The sequence below is a fragment of the Lepisma saccharinum genome, chromosome 25 (assembly GCF_977018435.1).
Source record: "Lepisma saccharinum chromosome 25, izLepSacc3.1, whole genome shotgun sequence".
In the NCBI taxonomy this organism is placed as follows: domain Eukaryota; kingdom Metazoa; phylum Arthropoda; class Insecta; order Zygentoma; family Lepismatidae; genus Lepisma; species Lepisma saccharinum.
Genome location: NC_139253.1, coordinates 2651462 through 2674071, shown reverse-complemented (window position 1 = coordinate 2674071; position 22610 = coordinate 2651462). Strand labels below are relative to the sequence as shown.

Genomic DNA, 22610 nt, shown 5'->3' with positions numbered 1-22610 from the left:
TACCTTTACAGAAATTTCCCATTGAAAGATTCACAATTTTCATTCTGCCCACTCTAAATATGCATTTTAAGAATATGATCTTGTGTCTCCACCATAAATTTTACCCTCTGTTAGGTGCCAACGAGGTTAGGTTATTTATTGTCTTCTAGGTACAATTTTCTATATGGGGCTGATAATTCATAACAATTACTAGTGCAAAATCAATTTTCTGTTGGTGAGCATGAAACCAATAATCCCAACACTGTGTGAGCAAAATGCACCACTTCAACATTGTCCATCTTGGAATGGGTTTCTATGAGCTGTAGAGTACCTGTTAGTTCACCAGAAACAGTTTCTTTTTAATGAATGCGGAACTTTCTGATAATGTTGCAAGTGCACTTTGCATCATGTCTTGAGGCATATATGTGGGGCCCAAAAATATCTTCGATCTTGGCTAATTTGGAGGCTATGTGATTAGCACCATGCTCCAGACACCTTTACCACCCAGGGTTGGATGAGGCCACTTTATGTGGGAACAAAGCCGGAAAAATTCCGACCTATACTCTGTCTCATGTATCTGTGGAGCAAGGCCGTGCATAACAGCAGAAAGACAGGGAGAACCTAGTGGGCAGAGCAAAGCAGTATACCCTGCTGCGAAGGATGGTAACTTCAGTCACTTCCACCTTAATGCAATCCCATTCCCTCTCACGTGTTCATTAGTGGAGCCGTCTCGCATCACTACTTACTCAGAGGTTTGTTTTCGTTTGCTTAATCCAGAGATAGCCGGGACAGAGTATAGATCACCCACCCCAGGAATCGAACTCTGTTCTCTTGTGTGGTAGTGAGACGGCCTACCGATAGGTCACCATGGCTCCTGTTATCACAGGTAATAGCACACCTCTGATATTGATTTCCACCTCAAATTAACAAAACCTATACAGTGTGTCAAAACCAGCATTTTAGTGTTGGAATTGTTTCTCTAAGAAGTATTGGTAACCTGTATAAAAGACAGTGCTTTAAATTGAATATCAGCATTTGCCGTAGTGCGATATGTTTTTGTTTGTTAAAATACAAAATATTCAAGTGGATTTTAAGTGATGTTCAAATTTAAAATCAATAACAGAATTGTAGCATGTTGATAATGCTTCTCTTATCTTCTGTGCTGGTTGTTAGGTCCCTGTGGATTCTCCACTGGATGTACTGGTGTGGATCCATGGAGGAGGGTTCACGGTTGGCACTGGGAACGCTGTCATGAATGGGCCGGACTACTTCATGGACAAAGACATTGTGTTCGTCTCGTTTAATTACAGACTTGGAGTCCTCGGTACGTAATAGTACAAATCCCTATGCCACACATGAAAGTTATTCTTAGTGTATCCTCTGTGGATTCCTGATTTTTGTTGATGTTTCTGCAATTTACTTTCAAAATAATAGAAAGGATTAGGTAGTAGACACTCTGACATGCACATGTAAAGAGGTCATTGTACAATTCCCATGTGCTCTAAATAGGACCAAACTATTCATTGGTGCCTTTCTGAAGGCACTCAAATGTGAACCTCTCTTCCACATAGACCTAGTATACCCTGGATTGCATTTTGCAGACTAACGAGGCTCTGGTGTCTGGACTCAGACAGTATAATCCTCTCTGGGACTTCTGCGTCCTGTCCACATGTGTTTGTCATTATCCCTTCATCTCATCGCCATTAGCTAAAAATGACAGGACAGCGAAGTAATATAAATCTTAAAAATTAATCAATCAATGGACTATTCATTGAAATATGTCCTGCTGAATGCTTCATATATCGTGAATGGTTTCTTGTTGCATTTGCTTAATTTTTCATTCACCACTTACAGACCATCCCAAACTTCACCATCCTTCTGGTTCAACTTTCTTTCTATATATATATATATATATATATATATTGTTTAACAGTGTCGCCGACTTTCCGTAGATATGTTAGCAAAGCACACTATGATGCCAGGGATCGCAGGTTGGAATCCCAGCATGGGCGTGGGTGTTCTTTGTGAGTGTTCCTTCATCAATTTCATCATATCATCACTCATCCTCATCTTTGAAATTAGCCAAAAGTGGCAGAAAAGCGAAGTAAAATAAACTAAATTAATCATTCAATAATAGTGTCTCTTACTTTCTGAACTATCTTGTTTACTGATACAGTTTTTATGCTCATCAACTCTGGGTATATTCTGTAAAATATGCTTGTTTGTACCCCGTTGCTAGTCATCATCAAATACAGGAAACCCCAGAAGGTAATTAAAAGTTCTCTCCATCCATGTGCAATGACTGCATTTCCACAGACGATCAGCAAGATGTTAAATTTATATCACAAACATGGTTGAATTGTTTTCTTACACAAAAATATAACATTTCTGTGTGTTTTTTGTGAAAAGAATTACCTATCAATTTTGATAACTAACTTAACCCAACAGCTTGCTAACATCCATGGGAGGGTGTTCAGTACAGTATGATATGCCAGGGTCCCGGGTTTGAATCCTGGCCTGGGTGTTCTTTGTGAGTGTCCCTTCATCAATTTCATCATATCATCACTCATCTTCATCTTCATGATTAATCATAAGTGTCAGATAAGTGAAGTAAAATAAACCAAATCAATCAATCAATTAATCAACAGCTTTCTGTGGAGACAGTGAGTCAGTCACTGTTGTAAACAAATGAAGGGTATAGAATTATATTTTTTGTAGGCAGAGAAAATCCGTAAGAATCTTGCAAGTCATTACATGCTGAACTAGTATAACAGCACTTGGAAGTACATGCTTTAAATTGGTTGTTACTGCTATCTACTCTTCCTTATAAATTAATGGAGATCTAGCAGAAAGTATGAACCAAAGCACCAAAGATGAGTGTGATAACTATTTGGCTACGTGTGGTTTCCTTATTCCATGTATAATTTTTTTTTTCATAGCTGATTCATTGTTTATTACTATATTAATATTATTGTAAACCAGTTCATAACAGAAAATAAATAATATCAACAATTATAGTGTACTTATAGTATACTTATTGAAGTTTTTATCTTTTTAGGTTTCTTAAGTACTGAAGATGAAGTCCTGCCTGGTAACAATGGGCTGAAGGATCAGACGTTGGCTCTGAAATGGGTGAAGGAAAACATAGCAGCATTTGGGGGAAATCCTGACAGCATAACAATATTTGGAGAAAGTGCTGGAGGTGCTAGTGTGCACTTTCATATTCTATCACCTTTGTCCAAAGGTTAGTTTGAAAGTTGTTTTGGTAAAATTTGTTTGCATATCATTTATAATCTCAGTTGTGCGTTTAGAAATATTGTAAAATGGAAAATATAACTTCCTCTTTTGAGTAGTCAGAGTTACAGTATAAACGTACAAGCTGCATCATTGATAGATATTTGGTAACATCAGTGTCACCTGCAATTTAAAGGCAACGGACTCTGTTGCAGTATTACTGCTTGCAAGGTTGGGTACATGTTAAAGAGAAGTAATGCATTACAATTACTACTACATTACTTCAAAAGTGATGCATTACTGTTATCATTACTTTGTCATACAGTGAGGCAAGGTGCGATTTGTGATTTGATCAGAGGAGGGAATGGACTTAGTGGGTTTATAATAATAACTCATGGCAAAACAGCCTATTGAGGGCCTGGGTCTACCTACCGACTGCCGGCCTCACTCCCACTTGATCCTACTTAATCACTCACCCCAGGTGGTAGATCATCCAACCAGTTATGGGGTGACGTGTGGTCAGCACGATGAACCCCCAGTCATTGTTGTGGGTTTTCAGGACAGGTTACTCTACTCATTCCTAGCTCCCCAATTTCCTCATGATGGTGGGTGCCAACTGGTCCCATTCACAGGTTGCCGAAACCTCAGGAGAAAAGTTGTTACGCTTCCCCCAGGAGACTCAAACCTGCACGAGTCCCGTAGCTGGAGCCCAATGCATGCCTTAAACTACACGGCCACAGTGCAGGACCTTTGGGGGTTTACTATCTTAATAATCTTACAGATAGTTGCCAATAGATTTAGTAATATTTTTCAACTTAAAACTTGTATGTAGTATCTCTTTTTTTTTCACATATATTATGTATCTTTAGAACTGGACATTAATTGCATAAAATCTGCATGCTGAAATCATTGCACAGGGTGACAAGTTTTATTCTTTCCTGGCTATGAAATCTCTAGTTACGAGCTTAGTTACTTATGTAATTTTTGGAAGCACATTACTAATGCAAGTATTGAAAAAACAATTTGTTACCAAGTAATAATATTTGACTTATGATACAGTACTCCACAAACCGGGTTGGCTTACCCAATCATCACAAGGGTTTCTCCAGAATTTTCTGCCTGGGGAATAGGAGGTAAATTTTTATGGAAATACTCTGTGAGTCAAAAGTCAGGAACCATATGACTAATGTGCGACTAATGTGGAGGGCACTTTACTGAAGTTTCCGGGGAAGTGGATAGGTCAGCGAGGCCCCGTTGAGTGGCATGCAAGGTCTCCAGACATCACACCAATGGGGTCACCTGGAGGCAATGGTTTATTCCACCTAGATTCACGACCTACTCCATCTGCAAGGGAGGATAACAGAATGTGTGTTGCAAATACCACCTGCCACAATCCTCAGTGCCCTGAAGAACTGGGAGCGTCATCTGAACATGTGCATTGCTGAAGAGGGTAAACATATTGAGCACATCATATAGGCAATATAAGCCAAAGTGAATAACACTATGGTTCTTGACTTTTGACTCACCCTGTATAATGGAAAATTTACCACCACAATGACCATAAATTGGGTTTTTGTAAACCATTTGGGTGATGTTGGTACAGTTTTGGGGATGTGTGTTAGGGGTGTGTGGATAATTCAGTGTTAAAGCAGAAGTGAAAATTGAGGATAAAGTAGGGCTGGTTCAGTAGCTCAGTTGGTAGAGCAATGACACAGTATGTCGGAGAGCTGGATTGAAATCCTGGTCGAGCTCGTATTTTTCACTGAAAATTCTATTTTTCTTCTTGTTTTATTGTATTGAAATAAAACTATTAGTGTAATAAAACTCTATTGCAAGGTAAAATTAATTTTATGCTTGAAATGTTCGCAGTATATTATTTCATGTTAGAAGTGACTGATAATTGAGCATTGAGTTCTGTCAATGAATGATTTCTAATTTTTTAAATTTTTTTAACAGGTCTTTTCCATCGAGCCATTTCTCAAAGTGGTACAACACTGTGTCCTTGGGCTATGGCACCCGAAGCACGTTCCCTTGCTTTCAGACTTGGTAAAATTCTTAATTGCAAAGCTGAGAATTCTAGAGAACTTCTGGAATGCGTCAAAAAACAGGATCCAAAAGCATTGGTTGTATCCACAACAAAAATAAGGGTATGATTGATTCACCTTTAGAGATTATAGTAATCCAGTAATTTATAATGATGATATCAAATTTCGCTTGTGGAACAATGTACAAGAGAGAGTCAAATGAAAACCTTTATTTGTTTTTGTTTCTTATCTAGTAGATTTCTGTTTGTAGGGTTGCACAAGTTTGCTGCATTTTAGCGCAGACCTATTCTTGATATACATACATTTTCAACTTTGAGTTAGTGCCTGTGTACGTTAGAAGAATAAGACTTATGAGCCACTGCGAAGGCCTTTCCACCCATCTGCCTGCAAACTGAGGCCATTGTGGAACTTTCTCCTCCAATAGTAAACTTACTGGAGTGGTAAGCATGCACAGATATATTGCCGAGAAATTTCTGTAAGTTTTAGGCTGACAGAGGGCAAGAAACCACTCCTCTTCACTGGTGCAAGTGTGTATAGAAGACAAAAAAATGGCCTTTTGAAGCTCACTTTAGTGTTGCAGCCTTGAGGTCGTTTTGTAAATAGCAATTGATAATAATAATAATAACCCATCGCTCTACAACCCGTAAGGGCCTTGGTCTATCTCCCGACTGCCAGTCTCTCTCCCACAATTCTACCTAGAGGTGTGGAGATCTCCAATTGGTAATGGGGTGACGTGGGGTCCAGTGACATATACTGGCTATAGAGCCTGGACTATCTCACTACAACATAATGTTCGAATGGACAAAAATTTGTTTCAGCAGAAAGGGGTGGGGGGGATCTTTTTTATTCATTTTTCGGGATTTTAAAGTGATACGTCACCACCTCGAAACAAGGGTGTCCTGGGTTCCATACCCAGTAAAGGCACATAGTGGTTCGGATCCCACATTAAACTAGAGGCCCAGGTCCTCTCTCTATGCACAAAGCTGATTTAAACAAGACTTCTACAACGATTTGAAGCTTGAAGCTTATTCACATACGTAAGCTGAGTAAATTGCTCGTTAATTATGTCACTCATTTTAGTTCACTACACAACACAGCACATACGATTCACATCTGCACCAAGAAAATGAAACCAACGCGTTTCTACTATAGAACCGAGTACCTGGGGCGGACCTTTATCAGTTCGGGTATTTTTAGGTGCAGTCATAACCATACTGAGGCAGCCAACAAGCTCCCCAACTTCCCCTCACCCCCGGATCTACTCTGGTTGTTGTTGTCAGCGGCCTCTCCCTCTTGTCTTAATCATCTGCAAATGATGTTCTTGGCCCAGATGGGAATTTCCTTGTCTTGAGCAATCCCTTTCCCATTTCCACGCTCCAAAATTCCCCGTTCCTATGAAGATTCCACATTGGGAACAGTGTTTGCAACACTGCCGGCATTCATATTAGATGACCGCCATGCTAAACTCGCGGGACTCCTTCCACGTCCAAAGAACGTGGTCAAGATTGCCAACTTGTAAGAAATAAGTGTAACAACATGCATGATGTGCCAACCCCTGAGACGTCATCATGTTGTTATTAAAATGAACAATTTAATGCACATTCTTCGATTTATTTTTCTCTCTTCTGAGCCTGGGCCTAGCAGGTAGCCTAGAATCTATGCCTCTGGTGGGGCCAGAATGCCAAACCACCAGCGTTATAGGAGATTTTGATGACCGGGTTAGGCTACTCACTCGTAGCTCCCCAATTGCCACCGGTCCTACACTCAGGCCAAGAACCCAGAGATTGAACCCAAGTGGACTCGAACCCATGCCGTCCTGCAGTCGGAGCCCAAAGAACAGCACCTTAGACCGCATGGCCATGGAGGAGGACAAATATCAGTTGATACCTCATGTAAATTTGAGCTCTATACAGTGTGCCCTACAATTTTTATTGGACTTTCAAGTTTTCATTTGACTCTTGTAATAGAAATTCATAGTTGATACTCATGTGGCAAAGTCTAATGGATCTACACTGTAAAAGAGAAGATATACAAAATGTGGCCAAAGTGTGAAGAAGCTTTCTACATTCCCATATTGATTGATTTTGTTTATTTTATTTTACTTTTCTGCCACTTTTGGCTAATTGCAAAGAGGATGAGTGATGATATGATGAAATTGATGAATGGACATTCACAAAGAACACCCATGCCAAGGCCAGGATTTGAACCTGGGATTTCACATGCCCCCAGGCAAGATTGATTTTTTTTATTTTATGGCATCAATGCTAACCACTCTGCCGTGGAGATGAGCTATGTAGGCAAAAAGGAGAGTGATAAATCCATTTAGGTTGCATGATGAAACAGCCATGCTGCACCTTTGGTCAGTATCAGCAAAGTCATTTTCGAAATGTTTTATCCTTAGAAACCACTATGGCACATCTGTTTCGAGACAACAACAAAAGGTGTCATATGTATTTTTTCCCCCCAGAGAGCATGAAAAGGAATGAACTCAGGTTTATTTGGAAGGACTTGAACTTTCAACTAGTTCCTTCCTTTGAGTAACAGTACAAATTCTGTTTATTGTTTATAATTGATAAAAAGTACAACAAAAAAAAAGCAATTTATAAGAACATATAAACTGATTTGAGATAATATACCAGGAGCATGAGAAAGATATAATCTGTAAGAGAAGTATTTCAAATCAGTAATCCATAATTTTAAACTTTCAGGAATGGGGCTCAGACTTCTACTTCCCCTTTGTGCCTGTGGTGGAAAAGTCTACCTATGGGGATGAGCCTGTGTTCCTGCCTCAGCATCCCTTGGAAATCCTACAGCAAGGGAAGTTCGACAAAGTGCCCTGGGTCACTGGATTCACCTCTCATGAAGGAATTTTGTCCATCGCCAGTGAGTGTTTCGATGTTTTCATTATTTGCAAGTCAATTTGTAATATTATATTGTAGGAACGGAACACATTAATCGATACTGTGGCAGTATCAGTCAATGCTAAAATACCAGTATTACCAATAATGATTGCACAGTTCTTTCATTTATTAGCATTGAATTGCAAATACTTCAAGAATTAGCCTCAATACAAACATTTGTTGATTTTTTGAATTGATACTACTGCTCTTTAGTGGCAATAATTGAAACTACCCAAATGTCAGTTTTTGATATGAAAGAGTCAAATGTTGTTTACTTTACCAAGTGATGAGCATTATCTTGTATAGTCAATATACATATACTATATATAACTACAATGTGAATATACACATATTTTGTTTGTTTTCTCAACAATGTTTCATTTTGATCAACATTTATCAGCACAAGTATCTTTATCAAGATAAAGTTTTCACTCAGGCAAGGTGGATTTTTGGTGCCCCGTAGCTAATTTCCAATCAGCCAACCCTTCCACCACCCCCACAATGAAAAACATGACCATGTTATTCATGTACGGTTTCAACGAGGAAAAATAATAGCCTCATTTTTCAAGTACTTTTAAGAGTTACTGTCATAGAACACATTTATTGTAGGTATGTGTTTGTGTAATGCCTATGTAATGATATGAAAATAACAGTAATCTCAGTATAAATTGGTACATGATTTTGCAATATGCCTTAAATCACCTAGACAACCAATGTAGTTAGAGCACTTGGGTAAAATAGGAAGATAGATAATTTTAACTGTCTACTTGGATTGAACACAGAGTAGGAGGAGAAAGATAAGTGGCTGAGGGTTGCGCCAGCACTTACTTCTCCTTCCTGGCTGTGGCACTGGCTGCTACTCTCAACAATGCACTAGTAAATTGTTACTAAAAGGAGGCCTGCCTCAGGACACACTTAGCTTATATAGTAGCCAGTTCCCCTGTACTTTGTAACCTCAGTTTCGTGTGGAATTCTCCTCTGCAAGTCAGAGCATTCCAGGAGATGGAGGATACCGGATGTGTAGCACACCAGGAAGCAAATGTTCTGCACCCACATCTCTAGCTATCTACAATACTTATGTACTTATTAACGTTATGCAGCAGTAACTTCAATTAATTTATTTGGTAACCTCCATATTCATATAATCCAATCCATGCATTTCTTTAGACAATTAAAAAAGTTAGTAACCAGAATTCTTATAACAAGTTTTATACAGCTACAATTAGTTGTAAAACTGAAACTTGAAAGAATATTTCTCTAACAATTAACATATTGATTCCAGTGTTGTTTGCTAGCCCTCAGCTGGTGAAAGACGTTGGTAATAAGTTTGACACTGTTATGCCCATCTACCTACAGTATGAAAGGAACACAGAAAAGTCAAAGGAAATATCACAGAAGATAAGACACTTCTATTTTGGAGAGAAGAAAATATCGCAAGAATCCGTCAATGAATTTATTCAAGTAAGTATTACAGTTTAGTTTATGAACAACTTACAACTTCTAACATAGTTTAATTTTATATTATGTTTAAACATTTCAATTATTTATTTATATTTCTGGAAAAAATCTTTCTCTGAGAAATTGTTGCCTCATCCTTCTTCTTTTTCTAAAAAAATAAGTAATGTAAATATGAAAATATATAAAAATGTAGTACTGTTAGGAAAGAGCATCATACCACTTTTTGAAATTTCTGGGCAAACTATTTATAATTTTTCTTTAACAAAACTTTGATGAGAATAATGATTTTTTTTTTTTGGGAAGAATTGAATCCACATATGTATTCATGATATGGGTTGTTTAGTTCCATTCCAGTGACAGGGATTTAGCGTGTGCAACTCTGTCATAGAGTAGAGAAGATCCAAGACTATTAGAAGGGAAGGGGCTGTGGTTTTTTTTGGGAAGGTTAGGGTAAAACTGTGACCGTGGACTGACGTCTGCTTACATTTTTCTTTCTTATGCCTTTATCTTGCAACACTTGACACACAATTGAGAAAATACAGTAACACCTCTATTTGAATTGGGGAAAGAAGGTCATATTGATACAATCAAAGGAGTGAATTTATTTTAGTCCTCTTTATGCAAAGAAAGGCTAATTGGGTCTGTGCCTATGTTTAATGTAGGATCCGAACTGGTATGTGCCTCCACCGGGTATCGAATTTGGGACACCTTGCTTACAAGATGACAACGTTACCAGTGTCCCATCAGGGAGTCCCTATATGTGTATGGAACTATACTAATTGAGACGCTTTTGTGTCGGCAACTTTCACTTCTTCATTTATCACTCCATCTCAGTCTACAATGAAAACTTTTGTTGAGTTTAAAATATGTCCTTTTTTGAGTCAATTATTTTTCCACTTATGTTATTTTAACTTACATTCTGTTTTTTTTATTTTTATAGATGGATTCTGATAACTTTTTTGTTACTCCAGCACTAGCTACAGCCAAACTTCATTTAGACAATGGATCTCCTGTGTATTTCTATATACTTACTGTACAAGGAAAATATAGTCTTGGGAAGATTTTCTTCGGCCCAAAAGCCCCAACTGGTAAAGTATTTTGTGTTTCAATTTCATTACTTTTGAATATTCTCATAATTGTGTGAAACATTTAATGTCGTGATTTGATGCTGATTATAAATTTTCCCTGTATATCAGTATTTTATATCCAGGGCATGTTACTCAAAGAATTATATATCTGGTTAATATCCATGGTTGATCCAGTGTGTCCACTTTCTTGACAGAAAATTCAAAGTTTGTCTGTGAAGGTGAAAATCCAAAGTATCCTATTTTGGGGTGACACTTTATATTAATCCTGTATGATATTTTCATAATTTATGAATTTATAGCTGGAAGTCTATTGTTAAAATGGTGCTCTGATAATATATATTTACCTGACAGGTGTATCTCATGGGGATGATCTTATGTATATGTTTCCTGTGGGTGAACTAAACATGCAGCTTAAACCCACTGATCCAGAGGTGACAACTAAAGACAGACTGATCACAATGTGGACAAATTTTGCCAGCACAGGGTGAGTTTCTTTTACATGACTTTCAGTAAAATTTGCTGAACGTACAGTATTGCAACCAGTATTAATTTATATGTTGTGTACTATCTATGGCTTTTGAGTGAAGTTTTTGGTTAGAGTGTTCATTTTCTAATATAAGCAGTAGTTATTATTCTGCAGACTGTTTATCCTGATAGTTGCTTCAGTGGCACAGGCACTGTCAGTGGTCAACCCACCATCTTCCTACCAAAGTATTTGGATTCAAGTTCCGACATGCCAATCTTCATGGCAGAGTGGTTAGGACAGCATCCTGCAATGCCAGGGACCTCGCTTTCGAATCACAGCCTTGTCATGGGTGTTCTTTGCGAGTGTCCCATCCTCAATTTCATCATATCATCACTCATCCTCATCATCGTGATTAGCCAAAAGTGTCGGAAATGCAACACTAAGTAACAAAAATGAAATCAAGTCTTGACCTGAGTATGGATGTTTGTTTATTAGTGGCACTACAGACATCCATGACTGGAGAAGTAGGGGAGGTATCAGAATATTTTGTTTAGGAGCAATCATAGAGGAATAGACAAACGTGTGGTGGAAATTTAATGTTTGATCTACATATTTGCCTTGTAGTTCAATATATTGACATTACCACTGCAGAAGCTTCACGATGGGTGACCTTTTGGAGTCAGTTCCTTGTCATAGTGTAACAGAATTGCTTGATTACCTCCGGAAAGACTCCCCATCTTGCTCAATTTGTTGAACAGTGTGTAATATAAGGGGGCTAAACAGGGGCATATCCAGAAATAAAATTTGAGGGGGCCCCAGCTAGGGGTGCCCATTCACCAATGCATGTCATAAGCCCCATAAAGTTTTAAATGAATTAACAGTGATATATTAATAATACTATCCTATTAAATATTACTAATAATAACAATAATTACTACACACACACACACTGACAAATAGTGTTTTTTACTGCCTGATACATAATGCAACATATTGTTTCTAGTATTACACCACTGCATGTGTTTGACAAAAAAAAAACAAAAAAAAAAACAACAACTTTACTTACTGTACCAAAACAGTTTCTCACAGTGGAGTTCGATATGGCTGAAGATAGGACTATATTTAGCGTATGAAGAGTGCACACACATTCCTTTTGGGTATTGTTGATTTATTCATGATTGCATACCATTAAATCTGCCACTCACATCATAACCTTGACTCATGATTTTTTTCATGTCAAGACCAAGTTTGTGACATTGTTCAAGAAGAACTGATTTTCAGCTGACATATCACTACCCAGTGTGATATACAGGGGTGCTCATCCCCACCACCAAGGTCAATGGCGCATCTCCCCCCCCCCTCAAATCATATCATGTGTTCCCCTCAAATCATATCGTGTGTTCATCCCAAATCATATAATTCGCGCCCTCAAAGTATATTGTAATCCCTACAAAGTATTTAATTACAACAGTGTGACTACCGAAAGTAACTTTTTTTTTTTTTTTTTTTTTTTGCTTTTTGTTCCAAATGATGCAGCTGCTTTAAATTAAGCAGTATACCAACATTAAGCATTATATTTTAAGAAGTGATGTTATCAATGAATATCGAGAATATCGCTTATGTCTTGTAATGCAGTTATACAGGGTAAGTCAAAATGATGGACCCGATTTCAGACATTTATTCTGTGAAATATAATAAACAAATGTTATTGTGAGACATGTGCTAAGAAAGGTAAACTGTCAAAGTTTTTTTCAAACAAATCACAAGTGTTCTATGTGAGCACCTCGCGTAACACGGCACACATCAAGCTGATAGTGTATCTCCTGCCAAACCTTGTGTAGCATGTTGCGGTCAATATCAGCAATGGCTGCTGTGATGCGGGCACGCAGGTCATCCAATGTTGTTGGAAGTGGTGGTACATAAACATGTTCCTTGACAAAACCCCACATGAAGAAATCACATGGGGTCAAGTCGGGGGAAGGAGGTGGCCAATGAAGGAGAGGTCGATCCTCCGGAGATGCACGGCCTATCCAACGTTGTTCCAATGTCCCATTGAGATGGTCCCGAACGCTGCCATGGTAATGCGCAGGGGCACCATCCAATTGGAGAATGAAATCTGCGCTATCCTCTGCAAGCTGTGGAAGGAGCCATAGTTGCAGCATATCAAGGAAAACAAGTCCTGTCACAGTACGTTCATGGAAGAAAAAGGGCCCATAAATCTTTTCATGGAAAATGGCACAAAAGGCATTCACTTTGGGAAAATTGCGTTCGTGTTCCACAAATTCATGGGGGTTAGCAGTTCCCCAAATCCTTACGTTGTGTCTATTCACTTTCCGTGAAAGGTGAAAAGTTGCTTCATCACAGTAAATTAACCTCTCAGAGAACCCATCTGTTTCCATTAACTCGAGGAAATCAGCACAGAAGGATGTGCGCAAAGCATAATCAGTGTCTTTTAAGGCTTGAACTAGTTGCAAGTGGTAGTGTTTCATTTGTAAACGTTTCTACAGAACCAGCCAGATTGTTTTCTGTGGAAGTTGAAGTTCTCTCACTGCCCGGTAGGTAAACTTCTGTGGACTCCACACGAAACATGTGTGCACTCGTTCCACTGTCTCTTCCCCAGTCAACAGACAGCCAGACGATTTTCGTTTACAGATGCAGCCCAAATGTCTGAAATGTTCATACCACTTACGAATGGCCTTCCCCATAGGTGGTTCTCTCCGATTTTTGGTACGGAAATGCAATTGAATACTAATCACAGACTTGTTCACATGATAATCAAGCACACAGAAAGATCTCTGTTCTCCAGTCCACGCCATTTTCCTGCTCGCTGCTGACTCCTAGCGGTAGAAAGTGGAAACACTACATGGAAACTAAACTTTGAAAGTTAATCTTTTGAAGCGCATGTCTCACAATAACATATGTTTATTAGATTTCAGAGAATAAATTTCTGTAATCGGGTCCATCATTTTGACTTACCCTGTAGTATTAAACTTCACATTCACCTCAGTAAAGCACCAAACATGCATTCTCGCAATACATTATTGTGAGCAAAGCGAGGAAGAAAATGTTTTCATCCATTTCTTTGTAGGCTTTCAATATTAATTTAATACTTTCTTAGGATCCCCCAGATATTTAGTATTTTCCAGCATCTCTTTTGGCACATTCGGGGTCGAAAACATGTGGATACCATATCACTAAATACAGTCTCCAAAATTAAATGTTCGAACTCTCTCTCCACTATAGAAATCCCTTGACAATCTAAGATTTAACACTTTATCAAGAGCTTCATATCTCTTCATTTATGTTTAATACTCAATTCTACCACCAAAATTTCCATGCCATAATCTAAGACCTAGAGTTGGATACTGCCCCACCCCCAACGTTTAATTCAGAATCCCCTCCAGAACCCACATGTCAATTAAGGCATAGTATGTAAAAGTTGGATATTTCTCCCCCCCCCCCTTGATAATGCCCTTAAACACTTTCTTTTCTTTATCTAATTGATTAAATATGGTGCATTTAAGATGTAAAATTTTTACATATATTCTGGAAAAATATATTAATGTTGAATTTTACATTATTTGAAGGGAAAGAAATTCCCCCCAAAAATTTCTATGGCACAGCCTGTGCCATGATCCCCCCCTGTGGGCACCGCTGGAGATACATAAGAACTTTTAGTGGATATTATTTTCAGAATCCACAAACCATACACACAGAGAAAATTGTTCTGTATCTGCTACCTCATGTGTCTCATCGGGAAGTATTCTGAATCAACCATAGTATTTTCAAATATTTTTTTGGGGGGGTCCAGACCCCCTGGACTCTCCCCCTGGATATGCCCTTGGGGCTAAATCCAGAGATTAAGGAGAGTATTGGAAGGTAGTGCATCCAAGTTCATCCAGTGTAGCTATCATCTGTTGAGGTGTGTGTGTGTGTGTGTGTGAGAGAGAGCATTGTCATGCAGCAGATAAACTTCCTTGGCTTAGTTGTTCCTTCCTCCACATCCGAATTCTGCATCACAGAAGGGTCATATTGTCACAGTAGAGGCTGTAATCATGTTCCCATTGTAGACCATTCTGTCTTTTGTGATATGAAGTTGCTGAATGAAGACTCATCCACAGATATCAAACTAGCAGATGATTCTGCTGGATTGTCATCATGGAGTGTAAAGCGCTCTCTGCAACCACTATCTGTCCACGCACGACCTTTACCACTAGGAATGACCACATTCAGGCACGTATCCAGAGGGGGGGCTTAGGGGGCTCGAGCCCCCCCCGAAAGTTTTAGGTTTACACTAGATAAAAAGAGGTTTTTGATTTCTTGTGGTGTGAAATAAAATAATGTTACAATAATTTAAGGAGAGAAATAATTATCGAGGCAAGACGGAGAATGTTCCGTAACCCTGTTATTGATAATAGCACGTATCCAAGATGGGGCACAGGGGGCTAGACCCTCTACCCAGGAAATTTTTCAGTTTACGTTAGATAAAATTAGGTTTTTGGCTTATTAAATAATGTAAGGAGAGAAATAATTATCGAGGCAAGACGGAGCATGTTTTATACCCCTGTTATAGTTAATGGCTCGAGCCCCCCACCCCTCCCTCAGGAAATTTTTCAATTTACACTAGATAAAATTAGATTTTTGGCGTCTTGAATAATGTGAAGATATTAAATTTATAAATCTAAGAGAAATAATTATCGAGACAAAACGGAGAGTGTTCTATAACCCTATTATTGTCAATAGCACGTATCCAAGGTGGGAATCAGGAAGTTCGAGCCCACCTTTAGGAATTTTTTCTGTTTATACTAGATAAAACTAGGATTTTTTCTTCTTGAATAATGTGATGATAATTTTGGAGAAATAATTATCGAGACAAGATGGAGAATGTTCTATAACCCTGTTATTGTTAATAGAACGTATACAAGCTGGGGTTGAGGTGGCTCGAGCCCCCCCCACCAGGATTTTTTTTTATTTTACACTAGATAAAATGAGGTTTTTGGCTTTTTGAATAATGTGACGATGATTTAAGGAGATAGACAATTATCGAGGCAAGACGGAGAATGTTCTATAACCCTGTTGTTGATAATATTGCACGTACACTTTTCTTGTGCTTTCGGTGTTCTCACAGCGCACTTGAGCACTATGTAGATACTTGTCAGCATTTGGAAGCTGCACAACAAAGGTAGCGCCACACTTAGGGCGATTCGTTGTAATTTCTAATCTCTGGAAGGCAGGAGAGGGTACGTTCTTGAATGAGAGAAGGAGTCAACTACTGGCGATATTAACGAATCGTTTTATCTGCAGAACGTTCTAGAATATAATGAGGATATAAATACGCGGATTCAATTTTTTGGTTGATCTGTACAAAGAATCGGTTAATGAGATTTCAGAGGTAAGTGTGACAATTCATACAGTCGTTGGTGATCATATCAGTCAGCGTCCTCTAATTGCTTTATAAGATATAGTGATTCGAAAATGAAGACATTGACGACAGCAGAATTTCCGGGGCCTCAGTGCAGTGCTAGTTCGGTTCGAGGGCCGAAGAGATCAAAGGTCTCTCTCTAAAGTGAATATTTCAGCAGTACCGGATATTGGAGTGGTTTATTAAAACAGAAATAAACTGCATAGATCAACTGAAAATCAAAGTTTTGAGTGATGATTTAGTTTTGCCAGAACTAAATTTCGTATATGCAGTCCGAGAATTTCATGGTATAAAAAATACTTTTGTTTAAACCTACTGGGTTCGAAACACATTCAAACACTTAACTACTATAAAGAGAGAGCCGAAAATTTTATGAATGTCGAGAAGAGAAAGCAAGAAGATGTTGCATATGTAGACATTTTAGGTGGAAATTGCAGGCTCTACCAGGACCCAAATCAGGGCTCTACCAACTGAGCCACCTAGCCATCCTTGACTTCAACCGATTTTTCGTTAAAATGTCTACATAGTACATGTCCTGTGTATATCAAATCGTAAGGTGTTGCCTGTATAGTGAACAAGCACAGAAAATATAGGAGAGAGAAGAAAACAGGAGCATTATCACCGGTTGAGGATAATTTTTTCTGTGGTCAACAAGAGCTACTACTTCGAGGTGACAATGACAGTGGCCTAATAAGGGAGATTTCACACCGTGTCGCCTGAGGATTTCACAAATCGAAATTATGTTTGTGCGGCCTTTTGTGTCGCTACGGTGTGAAACGTTGCTGTTGATTGGCCCATTCCAATCGACATGTATCGCGTGTCCCTTCAGTCTGAAACCTTCCTAAGTCTTGAAAATCCAAGTCACAAGGATGGAAAATTAGGGTCTTGTTAAGGTTAGGTGTGAAGGCAGGCAGACGACAGCACCCTAAAGGATCATATCCAAACCTGCAGGAAGAACGCATCTTACTTCAATCTCCAATACGATGATAAAAACTTCTGGTGAGTTCATTTTAAAAAATGTCCGAGATAAAGAGAGGCGCGCCCAGGATTTTCGGAAGGGAGAGGGGGAATACTGGGTCAAATGGGGTTATTACCTCACCAAACCTCCCTGGGGCACTACACTGGAGATAAATGAGTAAGCATTTCATCATACTGGGAGACGAAACATTAGATGTGTTGGGAACGGAAGGGTTTTCACTGTGCATTAATTGTTTCGTGATCCACCTGTATTCGAGAAGACTTCCTTTGTTTCGTGCCGATATATGACAAGACAGCGGAAGCTGTGTCAGGCATTTTTGAACACTTGTGAGTGCTAAGGCCTGAATCTGAACAATTTGGTGGGTTTCGGCTTTTATAAGAGCTGAAAAATGGGAGGACAAGACACGTTAGTGGTGTTCAAGCTCGAATCAGAGAGAAATATACGAGAGCTGTCTGCGTCCAGTTCGCAGTCCACAATTTGAATCTCGAGTTGTCGAGTGGATTGTCCATCCCGTGCATGTGTAACAGCTTCGTAAAAACACTCAAAGATACCATAGATGTTTTTATGTCTGATGAGATGAAATGGACAAACACACATACTGAGATGGTTCCGGCAACAATATTAATGCATGGAAACAGAGGAGTCGAGTGGTAAAAAATGTTTCGATTTCACGTTCTGATTAAAATGACAGCCTTACAGTGGCAACGATTTAAGATATAGTTGTTCCCCATTTTTTATTTTTTTGCCTCAACATTATGACCTCTTAATGTTAAGCCTTGGCTACCAAGAGAAAGTAAAATTTCCTTGCAACGCGCTCCGCACCACCCCCCCCCCCCCATTTTGGAACCCAATTGCCACCTCTGGTCTTAAACACACAATTGTGAAGTTCTTACTATACCCCTTAAAAAAATGATGTTGAGCCCCCCCCGAAAGGAATTCCTGGATACGTGCCTGACCACATTGTGCCACTAGAAGTGGGGCCTACCATCTGCAGATTCCCCACTTACAGCGCCAATTCCTGGAGTACCAAATGCTACCTCCTATTTCTGAATATCATCTTGGGTCAACCATTTTTTTTGAGTGACCCAGTACGTGCATGCGTTCAGTGTTTCTTATCTTGTGGAAAAGGAGGAGGCAGTAAGATAGGGCAGATAAGCTAAGTGGAAATCATCTGCTCCTGCCTCTTCTTACTGACCTGCCCGTATTAGCATAAAACAGATATATAGTTAAAGAAAGTTTTCCGAGGAATGGGTTATTATAACCTTTCAACAGAATCTTTCTTACCTCTCCCAACAGATTGACAGGGGAACATAGTTCAGGAAAGGTTTATAGCATTACTACATTATTTGTGGTTCAACTTATCCCCAGCCCCTTGCCTGCTTTTGAACTTTCCATACAGAAATCAGAAATTAATTTCCCTCTGATCACCACTGCACCTTCCATGTAGTCTGCATACAAGAATTGGCAACATCGAAGGGGCATGTGCTGGCCACATTCTTCTTCACACCTCATTAAGATGTACATCAAGATTGTGGGTAAGACAAGGTTTGACTCTCTGTAACTTTGTAGTCTGGCGCAATAGAACTTAACCTACCAATTACCAGCCTCACTCCCACCTTCCTCAGCTGAGGTAGCCAATCACCCAACTAGTTACGGGGTGAGGTGTGGTCACACAAACCCTCAGTTGTTGTTGGTTTCCATGACAGGTTTAACGTTACTCATTCCTAGCTCCCCAATTTCCTCACGATGGTTGGTAGCCATAAGACCCATACAAAGGACGAAATCTCAGGAGAAAAGTTGTTATGCTCTCCCCCTAGAAGACCTAGAATCAGCGAGCATCTTGTAGCCCAAAGCCAAAGCCTTAGTCTCATGGTCAGAGTGCAGGACAACTGCCTATAAAGCATGCTATAAGACAAACTTTGTTCAACTTGACTTGTTCCTGAAGGCGATTTATGTTGATTTTGCAGGAACCCAATTCCTGAAAAGACTGAGCTTCTTCCTGTGGAATGGGAGGAGGCAACCAAAGATGAATTGTGGTATCTGGACATAGGGCAGGATCTGCAGATGAAGAACGATGCTCATACTCCAGGAGTGTACCTTTGGGAATCCATCAGGCATTACTTATCAAGTGGCACTTCTAAAGATGAGCTCTAATAACCAAAGAATTTACCGTGTGTGTAAAAATTTAAAAATGAACAATTGTATCAGGGAGAATACTGGCATATGAACTGTACTTTTGAAAATGTTTGGTGCCCTTTTAGTTCAGACTGATTTTAGGACAGGCTAATGTGAAAAAAAGTGTGTAGAGGTTTAATTTTGAACTTTGTCATTAAGCATTTTCTGGATACTTGATAAGGAAGACTGTATGTGGTCATCAGATTATAGATACGTCTTTAAAGTAAAATTACTATTATTTTTATTTTAGGAAAAGTTCTGGAAATATAACAAGCTCATGTAAACTATATGTACTAAATACTACTGAAAGTAAAGTTTAATCTACTACCTTAGCATTTCAAATCGAGAAAATAATGAATCATATAGTAAAACAGTTTCATTGAAATTGCTCCATGTACTGTGAAAAGTAACATAATGGATGATTACTCTATACTTGAGTACAAAGAGCTTCTTTTGAATGATTATAATGGAATATTATTTTTTGTTGAATTGTTTTTACTGTTGTTTACAGTGATTGTTATGCATTTTTTACAGTTAGAATACCCTTATACATTAATTTTCATATTGCTGATGTGAAGAAAATTGCAAAATGTGGTCTCTAGATTATACGTATTTTTTTTCTGTACATGATTAACGGACAGCATTTATTGTGGTAATTCAATATTGTTTCTTTCAAACTGTTACAGTGAAGGCAACTTACAATTAATTTGACATCCCTTGAGTTCAAGCCATATTGATAATTGTGTAAAATAAACTATTTTGTTTTTATATGTTCAGCAACTTTAATTTCTTTCCCTGATGAATAATCATTTACATGGTGGTGTGCATTTGAGAAGCATATATATAAATTACAACAATATGTTTGAGTTTTTGTTTAAAGTTCACTTTATGCACACATAGGCAAAGGCAAGGCGAGGGGTCCGGTCATCGGGAGATGTGGCGATGACCAAGCAAAGTTGCTAAGTAATAAAAATATTGCATTGTAAATATTTTAGAGAAGAAGTATAAAAATAAGTCAAAATATTTGCTTATTTGTGCCAGGGACGTAGTTAGGTTGATCAGTTTGGGGGGGCCCAAATCCAAAATGTAAGATTTTTCTATCAAACCATTAACAATTAACAAGCTATTAATATAATGTACCATTTTTCTACCTCTTGGGTTAAATGCAATGATGAGATTGAATGATGACACGATGAAATGGCGATGGGACAGACATGATGCAACAACCATAACTGTCCAAAGTCCGAACCTGGGACCTCTGGTTTCGTAGCGGTTTATGATCACGCCAGGGGTGCGGTTCGAATCCCGGCCTGGACATGGGTAATTGTAAGTGTCCCTTCATCAATTTAACCATTAAACACGGTGAAACACAAGGACTCTTTCTCATCGACACGGAGACAGGTCAGGCCATAAACATTTTTGGGATCCAATGATCAGATGGTCACACTTTGAGGTCCCTCCCCCAGCACAAACCGCTCTGTCCGCCAATTGTTTCAGTTGAGCGGCAATAGTGACCGTGTTACGTAATTTTCTTTTAGATAAAATGTCAATTGATATTGGTAGTGAATATTAAGATTAGCTTGCCATTAGTTTCGAATATTTGTGTAATTTCGTGTGAATAAACTTTCAAGAAAAAATAAAATATGCAGAATGAACGTCTTGAAACCCCCTTACTCCTCTGCATTTGCATAAATTCGACACTGCTAAGATGCCAAGATGCCTAAAACTAAAAGTAAATTATCAATTACGAAGCTTAGGAGTAAAATGTGATCGCCCGACTCCGCTCCCCCACCCACTTAAATATAAGCAGCCTACTATTTGATAGTCTCATTGTAGAAAGTAAAATTGTTCACGTAAAAATACGTAGCACAATATATTGCATGTGGCGCGAGCGAATCGAGTAATAATAGTGGTTGAATGATTTGGTTTATTTTACTTCGTTTTTCTGTCACCTTCGGCTAATCGTGATGATAAGGACAATTGACGATACGAAATTGATGGAGGGACACACACAAAAAACATTCATGCCCTTGCCCGGATTCGAACCCGGAATCCCTGGTGTTGTGGTGCTCTGGGCTAACCACTAACCACTACGCCACGAATTACTGTAAATAATTCTATTTGGATGGAATAACAATGGGTCTACAAATACATACAGTGTTGCTAATGCGAGTAGTATGGAATTATATTATTATTAATATTTTTACTCTTAATTTAAATATTTCATGTGGTGTAAGGCTTGATGTGTAAATAAATAAAACTAGTATTCCACCTGATAATACCACAAATTGATTTAAAAGTTACACATTCTTCTGTGACACATATGGATCTTATACTAATGGAACCATTATGGTGGTGATTACGAGAGTAATGTATATTTCCGTGGCGGAGTGGTTAGCACGCGCTACGATACCACGAGTCCAAGTATTACTTGTGAGTGCCCCTTCATCAATTACATCTAACCATCACTCAACTTTTTCGTCGCCATTAGCCAAAGTGGCAGGAATGGGACGTCGAATATCTAAAAATAGAGACACAGTTAAAATGATTAATTAGGAATATTGTTGGGATATATCGGTCTCTGAATCTTTCCATATATCCGTAAAAAAGGGCGCTTAAACATTTTCTTTGCCGATCTATGGAGCTACGTGCTTCCAACATTTGCAAGACGGTATTTAATGCAATTTGCCGGGCCCCGTGGCGGAGTGGTTAACATATCACGCTACGACGTCAGGGGCCCCGGATCCGAATCCCGGCCTAGGCATGGATGTTCGTGAGTGTCCATTCATCAATTTCATGCTATCATCACTCATCCCTATCTTCGCAAATTAGCCAAAAGTAGCAGAAAAAGCAAAATAAAATAA

The 22610-nt window shown here is 38.8% G+C and overlaps 1 protein-coding gene across 2 annotated transcripts in view; it reads left to right on the top strand.

Annotated features, from left to right (window-relative positions):
* LOC145978924 (carboxylic ester hydrolase-like) overlaps positions 1-20516 on the top strand; it is a 61115-nt gene extending 40599 nt beyond the window's left edge. For both annotated transcript variants that reach the window (XM_083111911.1, XM_083111910.1), the window contains exons 3-10: positions 1153-1303; positions 3038-3223; positions 5170-5360; positions 7967-8141; positions 9441-9619; positions 10557-10704; positions 11056-11188; positions 19539-20516. In XM_083111911.1, coding sequence (XP_082968037.1) covers positions 1153-1303; positions 3038-3223; positions 5170-5360; positions 7967-8141; positions 9441-9619; positions 10557-10704; positions 11056-11188; positions 19539-19725 — 1350 coding nt within the window. In that variant the 3' untranslated portion in view covers positions 19726-20516. The remainder of the gene's footprint in view (positions 1-1152; positions 1304-3037; positions 3224-5169; positions 5361-7966; positions 8142-9440; positions 9620-10556; positions 10705-11055; positions 11189-19538) is intronic.
* Positions 20517-22610: the final 2094 nt, after the last annotated feature.